Source organism: Cloeon dipterum, chromosome 3 (genome assembly GCF_949628265.1).
Source record: "Cloeon dipterum chromosome 3, ieCloDipt1.1, whole genome shotgun sequence".
NCBI classification, from domain to species: domain Eukaryota; kingdom Metazoa; phylum Arthropoda; class Insecta; order Ephemeroptera; family Baetidae; genus Cloeon; species Cloeon dipterum.
Window position 1 is genome coordinate 18296856 of NC_088788.1, and position 20788 is coordinate 18317643.

At 38.8% G+C, this 20788-nt stretch overlaps 1 protein-coding gene across 5 annotated transcripts in view; it reads right to left on the minus strand.

Moving 5' to 3' along the window:
• Pxn (Peroxidasin) overlaps positions 1-20788 on the minus strand; it is a 68779-nt gene that overhangs the window by 17708 nt on the left and 30283 nt on the right. For 2 of the 5 annotated variants that reach the window (XM_065486375.1, XM_065486374.1), the window contains exons 2-4: positions 4600-4671; positions 3715-3786; positions 3225-3296 (exon numbers count right to left, since the gene is read on the minus strand). The exons of 2 other annotated variants lie outside the window; for them this stretch is intronic. In XM_065486375.1, the coding sequence (XP_065342447.1) occupies positions 3225-3296; positions 3715-3786; positions 4600-4671 (216 nt within the window). Of the gene's footprint in view, positions 1-1485; positions 1558-3224; positions 3297-3714; positions 3787-4599; positions 4672-20788 lie in introns of all 5 variants that reach the window. One more of the 5 variants, XM_065486373.1, reaches the window with a different exon arrangement.

Sequence of the window (20788 nt, forward strand, 5' to 3'; positions counted from 1 at the left end):
CTACTCCCTCTTGTGTGAAACAATAAAAATTCACTTCCTATTATAGCCGAGCCAGCACACTCCTCGATCAAAATTTGCTTATATCCACGACTTTCGATAGCGAGGATTTTCAGAGCTAACCGTCATTTTTAACAAAGGTTTTCGTTGTTCGTGGCGTATACACACAGGATATTAGAATTTCCAGCTGTGCGCGCCGCAAAGAGAGCCTCGCGTGGAAGGAATAAGGCAAAAGAGCTGTGTTTGAGCGCACTTAAACGTCGGAGTAAAAAGCAGCCGCTTGTATCGACGGGAAAATTGTTTTTGATACAGCATTTCTGATGGGGAGAAATATGAAGGTGCTCTTTTTGATCGGAACGAGCCAATTCCAAGTGCTTCAGACAGAGCATATCAATCAACGTGGAAACAAAGGACGGGAATTGCTGATCGAAAATTCTGCGAAGCAATCATGCAGGATAAAACGAGGCAAGTGATTAAAAACGGAGGAAATTTTCCTTTCGTCACGCGGATCTTCCCTGAATTTTTCCATAGAAAATAAAATTACAAAGATGCTATTCCGTTGGCTAAGTAAATGTTTTAGTTATTGGAAGTTTTTTAAGAAATTGTCCAAGATGATCTGTCTATCTGATTTAAGAACAGAAAAAATATGTAATTTGAAATTAACGAATGGCTAAGCTCAGCGGCTAATACTGTGATATGAATTCTGTTTTGGAGGTAAAGTACCACCTGATGAGGCCAAATGTTCGCGAATAGGTATATACCATTTAATTTCAAATTTCATGGTGTATTTTTTTAAAATTTTCAAATGAGAAAAAAAAGATAATGCTGAAAAAACGGAGAACAGAAACACGCAAATTTGACGGATGCCCTTTTCTTCTCCTTTCCCTTCCCAAATATCAATTGAAATGAAATGTTTAAGCAATTATAAAGACCATCTAGGATAAAATCATTTGAATCTTCCTTTAAAAAATTTAAATTTTAGCCTTGGGAAACGTTTTTTCCGTGGGAGGAAAAGTGACGTGAAAAATTCTAGGGATTTTGGAAAGAGTAAAAAGTTTAGCGTTGGCAGTTAGTTGTCACTCGTGTGCTGAGGCTATTTTCCATTTTTACTTATTTTCCAACGGCGTAGAAAGTGCTCGCAAGACCCTGAAAAGGCGGATTTTCGCACGGCTGCGAGGCGGAAAGAAAAATTCGCGGCGTCTGAGAAAAGCCGGCTCGGCTCATTTTTCACGAGAGAGGGCCGCCTGAAATGTCAGTGGGGTAGACAACCCGCGGTGCTTGCATGTATTATTGCATACTTGTGATAAATCTGAATATTTAATGGCCCGGCTGGCCGAATCCTCGTGTGTGGCTGCGCGCTCGAGAGGGAGAAGACGCCTCAGCCGCGCGACAAGATAAATATAAATGTGAATGGGAAGCGAGCGAGAGCGAGAGAGAAAGAGAGCAAGAACAAAAAGTGATGCTGCGCGCTTATAGGACACAACTTACAGCCTCGAGAGATCGCCGAGGTTATTGAAAGTGCCCGGATGAATGGTAACAAGATCATTGAAATGCAAATACCTGCAAGACAAACAATTTTTTTACATTGCATGAAACGACGCCGGCAAACATTGTAGGATCCACCTGCAAGGAGGGAGAAGAATAAGAAGAAAGAATGAACGCCACGCTCAGTCAGTGTCAAGGATGAAGAAGCCGCCAGCTCAAAGGGGAAAAACACGAACTTGCGGCCAGGGATGGATTTTCAACTCAAAGACATTTGCGTACATATACAACGTGCCTGCCCAGAATGCCCAATATTTTATCGCCCTCAATGTGGTTTAGGAAAAATTTCTTTATAGGAGGATTCACTCATAAAATGGATAACTTATGCTATACAGATAAGAAAAAAGATTTCTTGGCTCTGACTGATGACGATTAGAGAGATAGATATGAACATTTCAAGATTAGAAATAATTAGAGATATGCAAAAAATAATCGATTTTGGGGATTTTTTCAAAGAAAGTCATCAGTGTCTTTTAACAAACAATAATCTATTTTATAATCGATTTCGAGCCGAATTGTTTGCAAATAACATGTTTCTAGCAACATTTTATGTGTATTTTGTCAACTACTATCCGTGAAATAGCCGCTTTCCACTTAAAACGTTCGTTAATCGATTTTCCACGAAACATAAGTAGAACCAAGGCTGATTTTTTAATATTTTGCAACTTTTATATCGGAGAACACATATCTAACGGATTCTCTGTTGAAAAGCGACGATTGGGCGCAACGCGTAAGAATTTAGAATCGGCGCGGGCGTGGAAAAACGTAAAATGTAACGTTTTTATTTAGATTTTTCAGCTAAAATTCTGATTCAAATATCGATTTACTGGTCTTAAAGAACTATTTAATTGTAATTTGATGGCCCGAACATCATAGCGTTCACAAAAAATACGGTAATCGGCTCTGCTCATCCCACACACCACTAAAAAATTAAGATAAAAATTTCAAATATAGTTCAAAATGATAAAATTCAGCAACAATCGACTATTTCAAACAAAATTTACATCTTTTATTTAGAAAAGATAGATATGATGATTTCATTCATTGAACACCAACGGAGTTAACTACAGTAATATATGCAATTACAGTCACAAATAATTTTTCACTGCAGTTGTACAAGGTTGGCGTTCAACAAAATTATCTATTATCTTATTGACGACGTAAATTATTGAATAATTACATCGGAAACAATCGAGGGAAATTTCACTACATAGCTAAAACAACAAAGTGATTGATGAACAAGCAAATAAACCATAAATTATGCCGACAGCAGTTCTCCTCGACAGCAATTTAGCACTTTACACAAATCGAATTTACCAATTAATCTCAGTATAAATTCAATTTGACGTAGCGTATAATCGATGTTGCTTACCGATCAGCACCAATCTGAAATAGGCGTGAAATGCTTAAAAATGTCCTCTGCCAAACAAAATGTGGGCGTGAAATATATTCAGCAACTGGCTGTAAGGGCAAAGGTTTGTTTAAGTTTTGCATACAAACTGGAAGACGTTTTGCTGTTCCAAAACTTGTTTGTACAACAGATCCTTAAATATATGGGAATATTGGGAAGAGCAAGTGAAAGGAAAACATTTATTTAAAATTATTCACAGCACAGCAGAACTATCTATTCAATAGGAAATTATTTAATAAATATTATAATTATATAAAGAAGTTTAAGCACTCACAGTTGTTCCAGCCTGGGCAGCCCTTTGAAAACGTCACTCTCGATGTCTTTTATTCGGTTTTTGTACAGGTATCTGGAAACATAATAGCCTCTTGTTAAATATTCCGGGAACAAACTTTATATTCAATGCCGAGACAACCTCACGAGAAAAATATCAAATATCCACATTGTTGTGTGCGATGCTAATAGAATTCAGCCGATAGAAATTCAATCAATAATTTATGAGTGTTCCCATGCTCCCGATTACTCTCTCATGATGTAATCACCACGAGAGCGTGTTTTTCGCCATTTAATAAGCAGGCAGGGCTGAATAAAAACGTTAACTGTGAGCAGCACCATGTGTTTGGCCGGCGGCAAAAAATAAGGCATCGCGCACACACACTCAACTGACGGCGATTATAAATTTGCGCACACATGCAAGACGCGCGGCTGGAAAATTTGTGCTCGCCTATTAATAATAATCACGGCGGCCACATTAATTTGTTACTTACAGATGCTTCAGTTTATCCAGCCCGGAGAAAACGCCGTTCTGCAGCCGCGTGATCTGATTGTTGTTCAGCAACCTGCAACGCGAGGTAGAAAATTTTAGGAAATTGAATTTTGGTCTGAGAGCAGCAGGAAAGTAAACGCTCGTGCCGCGCAGGCAGTTTGATATAAAATGAAAATTATAGGGTATTGATCGCAAACGACGATAAAATTTGCATTTAATTATATTTTATTTTAGAATTTATTCCTCTCTCAAATTATTACGTTAGTGTTGGAGAAACGTTCTAAACTTTCAGATTCTGCAAACGAATATTTTTGTATTACAGGTATTGAAATGAATGATTGTAAATAAAATTTCTAGATTGCATCTCTAAAAGGCCCTCTGATTTACACTTTTGTTGGCACATTGATTTATTTTATTACATATGGAGAGCCGTTTTTAAATATGAAAACATTAAGCAACGTCCTAGTGGAAAATTTCCAATCTGTTTGATCTTCTGTGAGTTTGCAGCTGCCAATAAATGTTATTGCAAGGCGGCTAAATGAGCTCATTTTCCATCTGTAAATACAATGTACGCTCGGCTGCGGCGTTCATTTCTGTGCTAAAAATAAAAACACTTTTCCACGAGCCCTTAAGCTGTCTCCAGGAGCTCTTACAAAAACAAAACACGCGTGCTTGACAGCGAGAAGGAAAAGGCAATAATGCGTATATATAATATATTTCTTTCGCAGTGAGTAGCAGCTAATTACAGGCTGAGAGGAAAAATTCCAAAATAGAATTGAGCGGTAAAAAGGGGGCGCGTTGTTTTCAACAGCCGACAACTGCGACAGAGAGCGAATTCTTAAAAATAGTCGTTTGTAATTGATGCCTGAAAGTGGCGTTTACTCACAGGGTGATAAGTTCCTTGAGGTTGACAAAGGCACCCGGCTGGATTTCTTTGATCTTGTTGAACCGCAAGTCGCTGAAACACACACGCAGAGGAGTTAATTGTGGAATTAAGACATGTCTCAAATTAGAGACGCTGATCACACGCTGTGTTACAAATAAGTAAATTAAGAGGGAATAATTAGATTAGAGGAAATTCATTAGATATTTTAACCGACAGAGATAAAAACATTTTTTTCCAGACGACATCAACGCTCTTTAGAAATAAAATTTAAATAAATAATCTAAATATATGGTTATTAGTATATAAAAGGAGTCGTTTATAATCATAAATCGTAATTTAAAAAAAGTATAAGTCTGTCCATGAATGCAAATATTTTAAAAGGGAAAAGATTTACTAAAAAATATTCAAGATTATCGTGACAAATATTTTCAAAAATTATTAATTGAAGAGGCTGTATTGTTGGAAAAGAGGAAGGTCAGTCTTTAACACAGTCTTTTTCATCTGTGCCTTTTGCATTCGATTTATTTCATTTTTTAAATTCATATACAGCATGAGTTTTTTATCATTGTTAATACTTAAAAGTCTTTTATATTGTAAAGTCCTTGTATATAATAATAATACAAGTACTCTACTAATTTTTAGTATACACTCGGAGAAAAATTATTGTTTACAATCTAAATTTAAAATTAATTTTATTTAAATTCCAATATCCAGAGGCTGATCCATATTTATTCGAAATTTCTTTCACAATGCTTTTCTTTGGCTTTTGAATGTTTCTATAATAAGCAAAATTTGCACGTAAAGGGCTTATCTAAATTATTGAGATACCATTATGACTTCAAACACCTGGTGCAGGTTCATACTGATGGATTGTTCGCCAAACTGGGAACGACAGCGAGCCAGTGGTGCGGCAATACGCGAACAACAAAACAGTTGTTGATGCCACAAAGTGTCCTGCACGGAATAAAGCAACTAGTCGTCGATCGTGCCAGCGGGAAATAATGACCTTCCATTAAAGGATGCTGCACAGAGCAGAGCAAAGCGGAGAGGAAGAAGATCAAAAAGGCTAATGGGCTTAACTTGTAAAGTGTCACGAGAACTGCGAGCAGTCAGTGTTGCCGGGTTGCTTTAATTAATATCATCTCGGCACTGATTTATCTCCCGGCACGGTGGAAATTGAAAAGTGCGATCGGCCCAATTTCCTACCTGCTGTGAAAAATGTCGCCATAAATCAATGTGCAGGTGAGGGAAACACGGGAAACCGCTCTCTTTCGGTTAATTAGGGTGCTGCAAATGACGAAAGCAGCCGCCGCGTTTCTTTCGTGATGAATGAACACTTGTGCACTCGGGGGAAGTCGTGGAACTGCTTTCAGGAGAGGCAATTCATATTTCTTCCGAGTGGACGAGAATTGGAAACGCGACAGCCTTTTCAAGAGATTCTCCATCCGTCCATCCCGACCTATGGTGCTTTACATTTTTTCTTACTTCAAATGCATGTCAGTGGAAAAGCACCAGCTCTTAATTCAACTTGCATTAAAACAGTTTCTATGGTTTACGGAGAATTAGATTTCCTGCAACTACTTCGAGTCAATGACTAACACTTCAGGAAACATTTCAATAATTGAATGAATTACATCCGTGGAAATCATGAATTGATGTTAATATCAGCCAATCATAAAAAAGGAATGTAAACAATTTAATTGATGTGTAATTCACAGACAATCTAAACGTGAAATTATATTTTCCTTCAATTAAAGCGTGTCTATGAGGGTGAAGGCAAACTATATTTTTAAATATTATGAATATGATTTAAAAATTTTAAAACCAGCAATTTGAGAGTTGTTGTTGCAAAGACTGAGCATGATAACGATTTTTTAAAAAGTGATCTGTTTAATTAAGATAAAAATCGCTAAAAAATACTTCAGATAGGAGAAAAGCAGAATCAATCAGTAGGGGGGTGTGAACGATCACGCTCGCCCCTTAGAAAATATTCTTCGGATCAGTTTTCATGCAGATGCAGATGTTGAGCCAAGCAGGCAACTGGTAAGTATTCAATAGTCAGCCAGGTTTGCTGACGAAACTTGAGGAATTGTACTCCAATTGGTTCTGTAATTGTTCTCCTCACACAATTTTTTAATTTCATTTCATGATCGTAAAATCAAATGGATCTTTTCCTTTTCCGCTACACCTTAAAAAAATATGAAAATGGACTAAAAAGAGTTGAAAAATAATTGGCAGAAAAACGTTCTCAGCCTTTCAGATTCAACTTCTTTAGTGCCCTGCTATAGTTTCAAAGAAGCCTAATTTATTTAATATTCCTGATTGTTTTGGGAAAAAGCACTGCGTCCAGTGATATTTTCGGAAAATTGGCCCGTACCATCATGATTTGTCATTTAAACGAGTAAAATAATCGAAGTCTTCATCTCTTGTATATTAATCACATTTTCAATAATGAAGGGATCATGCGAAAAAAAGTGGTCCATATATTATGACATGCACAGAAAAGCTTTTAGAGGTTTTGTATTGTTTCTTATACCCGTTGTGCACTTTTCGCGTTTAATTGTGAAGCATTATTATGTTTTTTGTTTGGAACGCTAAAAGCCCAGCCAATTCAGAGAAGAACTTCTCAGCTGGTCTAGCAATTCGTTTCTTTTTTCGCTCATGATTTTTATTTTCAGTCAAAGTGTTTGAGCTGACTTCAACGCAGCAAATATGCGAATTCCGCCACTCGCACGTGTGTGTGTACTACCCGCGCGTATTTGCCAAACACACCGCTCTCAGGATTGACTGCGAGCGAGCGAGTCTGATTGTGCCGAGATCAATACAATCAAAGTACATCACAACGCAGGCCAGACACAATAAAAGAAAGACACCGTGTGTGCTCAAAGCGGACGATAACGACGCTGTGATTGTAATGCGCGCGGCGAGGGTCGCAACGATGCTGCAGTCGGTCGGTCTGTCGGCCACGCTTTCCGCTTTATTACTTGGCGAATTGCGTCCGTGGCTCATCGCAACACTTTTTTGTGCCCGTGGAGGAACAATTCACAAGTCATCATTTCGCTTGTTTGCTTTCAAGGGTTGAAAGAAACGAGGAAATGCGAGTATCAAGTTGAATGGTGACGACTGGCGCGTTCAACGCGGGTGTGAACATTTAATTTGAGTGCTTCTCTTAATTTTCGTGCTTGGCTGCGATGAATCGGAATCTGGCTCGTTTTCGCAAATGCTGTCTCCCCTCTTTTTTTTAAATATGAATATATTAAACAGATGTTAAATTGGTGTCTACCGTTTTTATATTTAACTCAGTTTCTAATTGTTGATTTATGGAAAATGCACGGGACAGAGCTGGTGTGTAAAACCAAACTAAATTAGGCTAAAGATTTCTTTGAAAGGAACGAAAATTCTAAAAACCTAATTATTAGGCGTGTGAAACATACAATTTCTTCAAATGATTTTTTTATGAGTTATGAGGTAAGGAGGAGAAAGGCAAATAATTGGCGGGTTGTGAAAATTATGGGATTGGTACTAACGTTGTATTTTCGCAACAAATCTTCTTTTTGTGGTGGTTTTCAAAATCTGTTCGATGATTTAAGTTTCGGTTTTATCAGTCTTCTTAACAATGTATGTAAATATTTATAGAAACACTACACTGAACACAATTTAGAACATTCCAGGAAATTTTAAAATTAGGATTAATTTACTAAATTTCACCACTTGGCCTCTTGCGCATTATTAAAATTTATCCGCAAAGGAATTAATGGAACAAAGACTAGACCGGTAATAAAAAATTCCTCGTTAACATCTTCATGAAATAATATCAAGTAGATAATTGTACTATACAACGGCTGTTCAATCTATCAGAATGCATCAGCAGTAAAATAAAATCCATTAACAGAAATTCATTTTCGGACGAGATCTCGTGGGTCGTGAGCATCTTACACTCGAAGTTAAGCCCAAAATTTCCAATTTCATCCGATCTTTTAATTTTTTCCTTGAGCTATTTCATTTGAATCGGAACAAATACTGCAGAAATTCGATTTGATTAACTTAAAACTAGAAGTCTTATGGCAGCCACCAGCGCTTTGATGCGCCAGCCGAAATATTTTGGGTCTTGTGGTCAGCCGCCGGTCAAAAAGTTTAAAAATCAAATTGGGTCGTCGTCGTCAAGCAATGCCAAACTCCATTTCTAAAATTTTGTAGCTGCACCAGCCGCCTACAATTACGCAACTGAGACATCCACTTGAAACGCCAATTTTTGCCAAAAATCGATTTTGCTTGTTTCATTGTCTGCATACCTTGTTTGAATATTATAACATCTTGCTTTGTTCCATAACAAGAAGAAAAAAGTATATTCTTTTCCCATAAAATGTTGACATTCTATGCTATACTCTCTTTACGAGTACCCGGGAAAGAGAAATAAAATGTAGCGAACGCAAATTGCTGCCGCCACTTGTAAGAATATTCACGTGCACATATTCCCGCACTTGTTGTCGCCGCCGACGCAAATTGTCGTCATCATTTGCGAGCGGCACTTTGTGTCTGGGCCCGAGACGTGCCATCTGCGGCGCCGGGCGGGAAAAAGCAGTTGCTGCAAACAAATGAGGGTCGTGTGTTTGTTTTTCTCTTTCTCTCTCGGGGCCCGATTTACATTTTGATTCGGGCCGCATCTCGGCACCTTCTCCGCGCGCGCTCTCAAAACAAATAACGTGCTTCTGCACAAATCCTTCCGATTTATTTGAGAATTCCTGCGCTTGTGCAAGCGCGCGTGTGGATTTCTCTCCGCCGTTTAATTTTATTTTCGGCCGCCGTCTCGAAAATATATTTATTTGTGCGTGCGCTGCTGCGAAAACGTTCTTCCACCATCGAGACAAAATAAATCACGCGACCGATTGGGCGTGAGGGGAAAAGGAGTGAGTCTTGTAATCAGACAAATGGCGACAAATTGCGTTCTTTCACTCGATTTAATCGCCAAGCACCGTTTCTTTTGATTCTCTAAAACAAACATCTGCTCATTCAGGATTAATCCGGCTTGATTGGTCGAATTGATTGCGAGAAGCACGCGCTTTGAAACGGTCAGCCAGAACTTAATTCTCTCTTTGCCGCGTAAAGAGATAAAATAATCACTTTTACGGCAACGAACTCAGCAAATTACATTTTATTTCCCTTTGTTCTTTATTTCGACAATTTTATATGGCTTTAAATTTAAAATATAATTTCATCATAAACAGATTGTCTAAGTAAATGAGTAAGAAAGAATGACTTCTATTTTTTCCAAGCTTATATATGTCAATAAATATTTACAATATTACAATTTTATTGCGGGAACAGCCGCTGCATAGTGTGAGAATATGTGATTTCATGTTGTATGCATATGGGAGAAGTCATTGCAAATTAAATCAATTTAATAATAAATGCACTATAGTATTTTGAGTTTGTTGTTTATGCTAAAAAAAATTCACTAGCAAGTACGTGAATGGTTTATTCATTCTTTCAGCGAAAAAATGGATAAATTGCAGTTAACATCGTTACTATATAGCTGTTGAAAATTAATTAATTATAAAAAATAGTTTAAATGAACAAAATTAAATTTTGAATCACAACATTTCAGTAAATTAAATGTGTCAACTGAAGAAAATCTGACAAACCCTAGTATTAAAATTCAAGAAAAATTTAACGTCAATTTCTGACTAATCAGCAATTTGCTTTTGATTTAAATTAATTTTCAAGAACATGAATATGAACTAGAAAAAACCAGCCCGTTGGCTCGCATTTTTAAGGCACTCTCAGGAGTGTCAAAGCAATGAGAGGTATTTGAGCAGTTCGGAGATCTAATACTGGCTACCCAATGTCAGAAATGGCAAAAAGTGGTTAGTTTAGTGACTCGAATATTGCTCAAATTGCTCAACGGACTGGGAGGCGCACCGGCGCCGACTCGCTACTTGCTGGTTTGCACCTTTCCAGCATGCGTGATTTGGCTTCACGGGACAAATGTCTAGCGTTTCAATGCAGTCCTCGGTGCGGAGGCAAGTGGCCCTTGAGTGGGCTGGGTCCCTGTGCGGCCTGGTGCGCCCATGTTATCCGTTCGCGGTGTTATTGGGACCCAGGTTTCAGCATTCGTGCTAGTGCAGTGCGCGCCCTTCCCGGTCCTCCAGTCCTCGGACAGGGATAAAAAGAGCAAAAAAATTACTAATATATCTAAAATCAAAAGCCAGGCTTCTATAATTATTCAAGCCCTGAGAATATATAAGATTCCTTAAGGATTAGCATAAATTCAACCTATCGTTTTTTACCGATTCTCCCCCTCATTCGCTGCCCCCTCATTTCTAGCAGCCTCAATTTATGAGGAAATATTTCAAGTATGCGCTCGGCCATAAACAGAGGCCTGGCAGTTTTAACATCGGCGCGTTAATCTCTTTCACGCAGCAGGACCGAAAAGCCGGGGAAAAGTGTTAATGTGCAGAAAAGCTTCAGGTCGAGCTGGCCGCTGTGACCTCTCAGGTGCTTTTTCAGGCGCATAAATTACGACTCTCGCGGCTAGCTCTTTCCAAATTCATCGGCAAGAGAAATAAACGCGGCGAAGAGAATCTTTCGGCTGAGCACACAACCATAACATTACAGCAAGCGGCTGTCTCAGTCGTACGAATTTCGTAAAACCCACGCCGCGGAGAGAGCAATAAAAATCGCAGCGGAGAGTTCGCATTTCTAGAGAAAAAAAATAGGATCTTTTACATTCATAAATATAGATCATGATGTCAGTTGCGTCCCTAAAAAGCCATTCAAAACAAATCTTGCGCGCAATTTTTCCCCTCTCTTTACCAGCACATTTATTTATTTATTCGACTCGTCGCGCTGCCAACGTGCTGGCCACAATATTTGTGTTTGATTTTTCGCCGATGAAAGCGCCTTTGAATATTATTCCGTTGATGCTTTCAGTCGCTTGCAACAGCTAACTGCGTGAGCAAACATACATTTCCAAAGAGAAAAAGAAACGGAAGCTGAGTGAAAAATTTAGAGGATAATGCAAAAACTTTACCTGTTGATTACAGCTTATATTACAGCCCAAATTAAAATACCTACTTATAGACACAAGATGCGAGATTAGAATAGTGTGGCCAGATTTTTGTTTAATTTCGGAAACATATTTTTTTGTCGTTTTTATCGAAATAAATTCGCACTTTTCAAAGAATTCTTTCTTGTGCTATAAACAAACATTATTCCTTGCTTCCAGGAGAGAAAAATATTTATTTTTTTCCATCAGATATTCGACTTCTAGCCTTCATGGCTTTTCGATGAAGTGCCACTCGATCAAAACAATATATCTGCAGAGCGTGCCAATTATTCTTCACGCTGAGCATTCCACGGTCATTTTCGGCGCCGTCGTCGTCGAGCAGCTTGTTTATTTTTATATGGACCGCAACGCGAGTGAAAACACGATTTTCACGCTGGGCGCTTATCAGATGAGAGAGGCAGTCGCTGATTTTCGTGACGATTTTATTGCTCAGCCACTCTGGCAGCGATCATCTCCGATGAAACAACTTTGTTAATGCACGCGGAAAGTGAACACTCTTTCACGTGAGCGAAAACACAAGAGGCTTTAAATCTCTGATGCGACATACGGATTAACAGGAGGAAAATAATTTACTTTCTATATAAACTGATATGTTTCAATTTGATGCTCAATTTTCCAACTAAGCAGGATTTTTTTAACGCGGAGCTGAGTTTGTTTACAATCTCATCCAAGCATCGTGTCGTGTTTATTTTGTTTCATGTATTAAATGAATTAATTAAGCAGTCAATAAAAATGCGTGTTTTGAAGTGTTGCTTTTATTTATATTCATGTTCCCCAAGAGCAATATAAACAAAACGTTTCGAAATTGAATTTTTAGCAACACATCGGATCGTCTAACATTAATTTTGTTATATCTCATAAATAATTTCAACAAAAATATAATATAGCTTTAGTAAATAAACAATATATTTTGAATCTCATTGTCAACCAAGTGAATTGGATACCTAACCTAATTCGACCTTCGGGAATCGACCGGCACTGTCAAAAAAGAAATTCCAGGGCTACTTTTAAAAATGCTTTTTATATTTTTCTATTTTCTTTCCATTCAAATTCCTTGAATCAACAGATTGTCTGGCTCAAGTTTCTTTACGGATCATATTCGCTCAATGCGTTGTTCATACAACCAACATGAATGTCATACATAAAGGTGTCTAAAATGATAAAAAGTGCAAAAGTGCCTCTATCTGTCTGCTGTGTAAAACCTGACACTTTTCGAGGAATCCAGTTTGGAGACAATCACAAGAGGGCCGGCTGTTAAAAGTGGTGCGCTCATCACAGTGCATACGCGTGTTTTTTGACACAGACTCGCTAATTTCGGAGGCAAACCGCGTGCGGTGGCCGCGTCTCTGCTTTTTTATGGGCTGTCTGGCGAAATGTCACCGGCGATCGCTTCATCCAGCCGCGCGCGCGGTCACACCTTGCTCCGTGGGCAGATGAAACGGCGTCCGCCTCGATAAAGTATTGTTCACTCGTTTGCTTCTGACACAAATTGCCGCCAAGTCGGACGAAATAATCTGTGCGGCGGGCATTAATTTTTACTCTTACTCAAGTTGGAGCGATTTTTGCTTCCTGCAATTTGCTCTTTGGGAGCGTGGGCCGAGAAAAACGGTCGCCGGCGCTTGTTTCCAGCTTACACACGTTTTAATAGCCTATCAAAACTGGATTGCACCGCCTTTTTATGTGTGTTTTACCTCGAGTAAATGGCCTGGCGAAATAAAATCAGCAATCGCCTGCCTTCCACCGCCGAAAGCCATCCCATCGCACCACGATGAAGCTCTTTGATAAATTTATTGAGCGTCTATAAAAATTTGTTGCTTTTTTTTCTCAATGCTACTTCCTTTTTTATAGACTTTGATATTGTTCGATCACAAAAGAGCGTTTAAGATTCCATTTTCGAGCAGAGAAACTTTATTTTAGTGCAAGAAAGCCGCCAAATGTGAAATTGTGATCACCCTGTTACATTTTTTATACACTTTTCTGTTAGATATATTTTATTTAATCCAATTATATTGCTTTCCAAATTTATTTTAGTTTTTAGAGGATTTAGTAATTTTTAAGAGGGCAACCTGCAATAAAATTAAACCGTATTTATAATTATAAAAATAAAACATTTTGCTTCATTTTACGTAGTTTTTATCGAGAAAGAGCAACTATATCAGATTCACTTGTTTTAATCCGGAAACGTTTCAAATTAAATTTAAAGATACAATTATTTAGGTACGATCTCTGTAATTATTTTATATGAAAAAATTTGACAGTAGAAAAGACGAGTTTTTTTTATTTAGGAATTTATTGAGTGTACCCACTTTGATTTTGTAACACACGAAAATAGATAATGCAGCCATAAAATACCTGGATGTTTCGGCACGTGTCCGTGTATACTTTCTTCAACTTGGTGGTTGCCAAGAGACCGGAGTACATGAGGCATGTGCCGAAATATCCAGACAACGCAGGCACATAAATTTATCTTCTCTTGTGTATATAGCAACAACAAAGTGCTGAGTATACTGACAACTCGAATCAAACCTTTTCTAGCTTACATTCGATGCATATCATCGGTACATTTTTCGGCGTTGCAGACGCACATATTAAGATCCGAAAAATTGAAATTTTAGCTTTAAAATTGCATTTGAAATATCCTATTTATTTAAGGAAGAATAAAAAAATACGATATTCCTCGTTAAAAATAGCATTTTTTAGTATTAGCAGTCAACTTCAGCCTTATTGCATGGAACAATAAAAAAGAGTTCATATAATCTGTAAAATGGGCACAAAATGTGACATTAAGTTTACAATAACATACAGTGCTAGTTTGGCTAGTTAGTATTACAATGTTCGCCAATCTTAAGCTTCACCAGCAAACCTGGCTCTGAAACTAACACCGACCAAATAAAATAGCCGTGTGTTTGATTGACAAATAATTCAAGTTAATAATCCATTATTCTTTTTAATTATTTCAATACTGGCCGTAAAACCTTGGAAAAATTCCTTTCCCCACAATCTAGAGATTTATATTCCTATATTTAAATTCTTCAGGAGGAAGAAAAATTTCATTTGTGAAGTAGTTTAAAAACCTGCAATCGATCGCTGAGTGAAGAATTTTTAAGAAGTGAGAGGGCTTTACAGCCAAAAAAACTCGCTCTGCAGAAATTACCGTCAGAAGGTACATTTTCTATTCAAATGTGCTGCCGTCCAGGCACTTAAGCGGCGAAATCAGATGGACGTCTTCAAGCCGCCGCAACGAGGCACAGTAAAGATTAAACGCTGTCGGGGACAATTTGATCGGCACATTAGCGCGCGGATTCCATTAAACCCGCGGAGGTTAATCAAGCCGCCGCGCGCTATTTGTTTATCGCGCACTCGTTGCATATTTATATTGAAATGCGAGCTCCACTCCATCTGAATATTCATCATCAGCCTGAGAAGCAAGCATGGACAAGTTTTAATTGAGCTTGGAGAGGAGTCGTCGCGCAGACACAAATTAATTAATTCCGTGCAGGCCAACAGAGTTGGAAATTAAAGGCGCGCTTTCCTTTCCTCCGACTTGAGTGCGCGGTGTATGTTCGCTTTCCGTGATTCTGCCGATGATAAATCTTGCTTCTGTCAGCGGAATTCTTCTCTCGCACGACATTCGCGGTTGCTTTTCGCGGTGCCCCGAATGAAAATGCTCCTCAGGCGGCAGCGGCGGCGAGGGATCATCTCAGTCAGTGAGTGAGGGATGAGCAGATTTCCACGCTTGGCTGCGTCCTTTGATTCAATTTTAGATCTTCGCAAGCCCGCCCTCCAGTCCTCTCTCAACTGTATACGTGATCGCGGTTTAATCGTTTTTCTATGCTTCTCTCCGCGATCGCAGATTGCGCTAATATATAGGCGCGCGTTTACATATGACGTGCCCTGCCCGCCTGCGCATTCATTATCAGTCATACGGTGGATATTGGATTTTTAGTCGGTTATGTACAGCCAATTTCATTTAATCATCGGCTTTCATGTCATCTTTTCAGAATCATGTCACAAACAGATTTTGCATCGCGTCAAGAGTATTTGATTTTTTTTAAATTAGCCTCGGTATTATGAACCAGAAAATTAAGGTTGCATCTAAAAATAAGCATTAAAGAGGGAGCATTAAAAACAACTAAAAACTCTTTTTTATTTCAATTTTGATTCTCCAATTTTTCTGCAAGAGGTCTGATGAATAAATTGTCTTTTATTTTAATGCATATATAGTATTATCTTAAATTTACATTTATATAGCCTGGAACAAGTTGATTGAATTTAAAAAGATTCCCAAGTCCAGTAGTTGATCTGAACTATTCTAATGCCGTCGCTCAAAACCGTCTTGAAAATGCGATAATGCTAGCAAAAACTTTCTGAACTTTCATAACTTTATTACCTACCAAAAGATTTATTCAATTGCAATTTTGAAAAAAAAATATATCTCCAAAGTGTAATCTTTCACTTTGGCCTCATAAGAAGAATTTCAAAATATGTCATAAAAAATCAGTAATAAGCAACAGAGTATATTTGTATATGTCTGAAATACTGGTCTGGACAAGTGACGCAAAAAGCAAACTTTTTCCTCGGCAGAGATCAAATCGGGCTTCAAAATTAAAACCAGACAGAAAGCGCCGAGAGAGCAGGCATTTCCGGCCGGCACATACTACACATTCACATCGCTCCCGGACAGAAAAATATTATAATGTGTATACTCGTCGTGAGGTTGAAATGGTGCAAGTTGGCAAAGTCGCGGCTAGAATTCAGATGAGAGCACGGCCGGCCTTCCAGCTCCCAGGAATAATGAGTATTCACTTATTTGTGCTGATGCTGATTCAGCGAGTGCCGACGACTCATTCTCGCGAGCCGCGACTCGCTGCGACGGCGAGATCTGCACGCACTACTAAGCGCTCTCGAACACTATTTTTGATTCGCAAAACGTTTACTGAGTGAGCAGCGAGTTTAAATGCACGTTATGCGATTTATTCCAGGAACTCTCAAACATAATTTCCTTTTTAGGAGACTGGAAACGGAGGGTTGGCTGCATAAATTAAATAATGCCCCGCTGGCCTTGGAATCTCATAAGTGCTAGGGTTGCCAGATTACTATATATACCTTAAGGAACACCGAGAATGGAAGCAAGGCTTTTTAGTTGTTATTCGAAACATGAGTGCACCAGTCAACCCTTTTAACCTTAAAACCTAAGTGAAGAGTTTAATTTGTAAGAGAGTGTGTTTCTTGGATTTTGGAGTTTTTTGCAGTCTTTTAATGCCTCTCAATTCTGTTGAAATTCAGCAGAATTGGATCGCCTCTAATGTTAATAAAGAGCAGCGAAATGCACTTAACTCTTGAAAGTGCATCTAGGAGGGAAACTTTAAGTGCCATTAATGCAGTATGTAATTACACAGTGGTGGCTACTCAATCCCCGTTTAAAAACTTGAAGTTTGAGAGAAAACAACCTGGTCTAGATATACGGAATGGTGCCATTTATGGTTATTAATTTTTCCTCGTCGGATGACTGTTTATTTTTCCGTATTAGGTTGTATATAAATTAATAATTTTTCAACTCATATTTTCAATGGGGATTAAAAAAATATTCAATAATTTTCGTCCAATTCGTACTGCACTGCAAAAGGACACGGAAAGACTCGTTTTAGACTCAACAAACACAAACTGAGTACATTTATTTATTGATATTTTTAGGTAAAATTTAGAAATTTACAAAACAGCAATGAAACGAATGAAACCAAAAGGTGCTATTTGTTTCTGTAGTTCTCGACGCAAAAGAAACGGAAAATTTGCTCCGCTGAATCCGATAGTGTTTTTGTAAGTTTTTTTATTATTAAATTGTGCAAATATTTCGCAAATTTTGGGCTGCAAGAACGTACGTGTTCTCGCATTAAATGGAATGGTAAACACTGGTCCCTGCGGGCGCAGTAAGCACACACAGACAAGCGGCACTTTCATCTGCAATCCTCCAGGGTATTTGCAGACGCTGCACACAATGCTCTTTGTAACTGTGTTAAACTCAGGTCCCGAGTGTGCGGTTCTATGCAAATTAACGCGATCTCTTCGCTGCGGAGCTGCATGTGGGTGAGCACCAGCTGGACCAGACTCTCTCCTCAGTCCTCTGCGAGTAGCCCGACTGAATTATGTAGCGGCACATCCACCATATAACATAATGCCGTACGTGCGCATACGTCGGTCGGCTTTATACCTACTGTATGCCATGTAATGTAAACTGCCGGGCTGAGAACGGGTGCCAATTAGCTTTATAAGGACACGAATGGCGCCACTTTCGGCCGCACAAACTATCATCAAAAATTAATGCGGCCACTCGCTGTCTAATTTTCCACAGACGGACGGTTTAATTTTACGTCTCATATTTCCTCAGTCAAAAATTCTGGAAGGGTTAAAATGGATGAATTTATTTTATATAGCTTATGAAATATAACTCTTTTGCCTATTTTTTAAGTAGCGAATGAGTAGTTTAATTTCTTTTGATCAGGTACAAAATTTAGTTTTTTGCGGATCAGTTCTGGTTTCCTGGCGTTGAAAAGCTGATCATTGTGCGGCCAAAAGCAGATTTTAATTTTTTTAACGTCTTCTCAGCGCATCCCGTGGGCTATGTGCTCACTGGGTCCCGATAACACTGCCGAGTTGCCACAAAGGGGCTTGGGCCCAATGTGGCCATTTTTTCACCTCAAACAGAATTCTCAATCAGCGAATTTTTCTATAGCTGATTGTAAGCAAAATCGAAAAGAGAAACGAGTGATAAAATCTTGAAAACCCTGCCACTCACCATCCCTTTCACTTCACAGAATTCACAAGCTCGAAAATGCCATCCTATAATAAGACAAGAGAGTTTTATGAAGGATATTTTATTTCATTTGGCTTTATCAAAAATCTTTCCAGCGGCGAAACAAAGCAAACAGTTTTTTCTACATTGTGTTCGCTGAGAGACGATTGACCTGTCTGTCACCCGAGAATGTGAGTAAATTTCCATTGTTTCTGCCACACGTTCAGCCACTTGAGGCCGAATCGATATGATTTCCAATAATTGAGCCGCACACCGGCGGCTGGCAGGTCTGCACTCTGTGCTGTTGGCAAAATGCTCGCTCATTCGCTCGCTCGATCCGTGCATTTCGCCTTTTTGCAGCACCCTTATTTCGCGCCCTTGGTGCCGCTGACACGATCACGTCGCGCCCTAGTTCAAAGAGTGGTGCAGCTGCTTTTAACCCAGCAGCACTCGTGGAAGCGCGTGTGCGACTGAAATGCCATTAACACTTTTCTCGCTCGCTCTTCAAATGCAATTCAGCACCAAGCTGCTCTCCGCAACTCAGCCTTGCCGCCGCGGAACTCGTGTGACGCCTGACCCAAGATTTCACGCGACTCTGCTGGGACTAGCATTGGTGTGGTGTGATTTGATCGAAATTAATCGACTTTTCGCTTCTAGACCTGCCCCTTGGGGTCCAAGGTTCAATTCCATTACCAGTGAAGAGTTGAAGAAAATCTTAGAAAGTAGAGTGAAAGTGGAGGAGGACTAAGGACTGCGAAGTACACATTTTTGACAAAATAATCAACTTTTATCATTCGAAGTTTTGGTTTTCGGTGAAAATATCTCATTTTTGTAGCATTTTACTGATGTGAACACGTATAGTAAAAATTTTCGATTGGACGGTTCAGCAATTTTTGTAAATTTTAAGAAATGCTCCTCGTATTTCAAATTTCCTGTATAAGTAAAAAATCTACAAAAACTTGAAGGCGTAACTTAAAAAAGGTTTCAAATACTGTCATCACTTGGAATATTTAAGTTTCGAATTAAAATTTGAATGCACAACTAAACAAACAAATTTTTGTGTTTAATATAATATATTATATGCCACAGCATAATTTTTCGCATTTAAAATAACTTGACAGTTTTTGGCTAATTTTCCGCTGAGGCTTTAATGCTGTTTCAAGTCAACCTTGAAAATAATAATAGAATATATAATGATCTAATCGCAAGATGACGAAGAGGGCAATTTCAGCGCCCTTCGCGTGAGGTTGCTCGTTCCATCATCAACATCCGCTGAATTGTTCAAAGGCAGACTTAACTGCAAACCGACAAAAATAAGCGTTGTGAACGGAGTTCGAGTTGATGCGCACGTACATTGCCATTTTCACGCTACATCAATTCGCAAAATCCTCTCAGCACGTAAAACGCCAGCAAATGGAATTAAGCGCGCGCTGCACAATGACGGAAACAAGTTGCCCGTTTGCTCGCTAATTAATATTGAAAGCTGCTGTTGCAAAAACCATTATCGTAGTAGCAAATTCAATTTGCAAGCAGCCGACACAAACGGAATTCGCAATCGTAAAGAAGGATCGAGACTCTGGGTGTTTTGCGAAATGACAACGATGTGTAGACCGCACCACGAGCACGATTAAGTTTGCCAAAATAATTGGTAATTGGTACGCCCCAGCTGCGGTCTTAAACGAAATATTTCGCAACATTTATTGCATTTCTGCTTCCAGTCGGCCCAAGAGGCTGAACGGAAGTAGAATGTTACAAACATTGTTTCCGGTACTAGCAAAATTTCTATAAAGTAAAAATTTAACCCGTGTTTCTTTTCAAAAGTTAGCGATTTTTTCCAAAATATCCGATAAATTTTAAAACACACTCTAGCATAATTATCATTTTATTGACATACTCCGTTCTGGCAACGCTTGGTTAATTTTCGGCCGGCCGGCGGCGAATATATTTATCTGCAGCGTGAGCGTTTTCTGTTTCAGGCGCACTCTCAATCACTGGCGGGCGCCTCCTGCGCTGCGAACTTGCTCTAAATCATAAATGTTTTATGAGGCCCATTACGAGCTGCTCTCTCGCTCCGCTTCTGCCACAGATGACGAGATGATATTCTTTCATTCCTAAAAAAGTGTGTGCCTTTCTCGGGAACACACGCACGTTAAAAGCGAATAAAATAAATTTATGTCCATCTCGGGAACGAAATTAAATTTTAATGGGGCTTCTGAGAAGGTGTTTACAAAAACGTCGTTGTAAATAAAACAGAGTTAGTTAGACTCCGATTGTGAAATAATATAGCATTTGACTTATAATAAGAAATAAGACAGTTTAAAATAAAAGGCAGT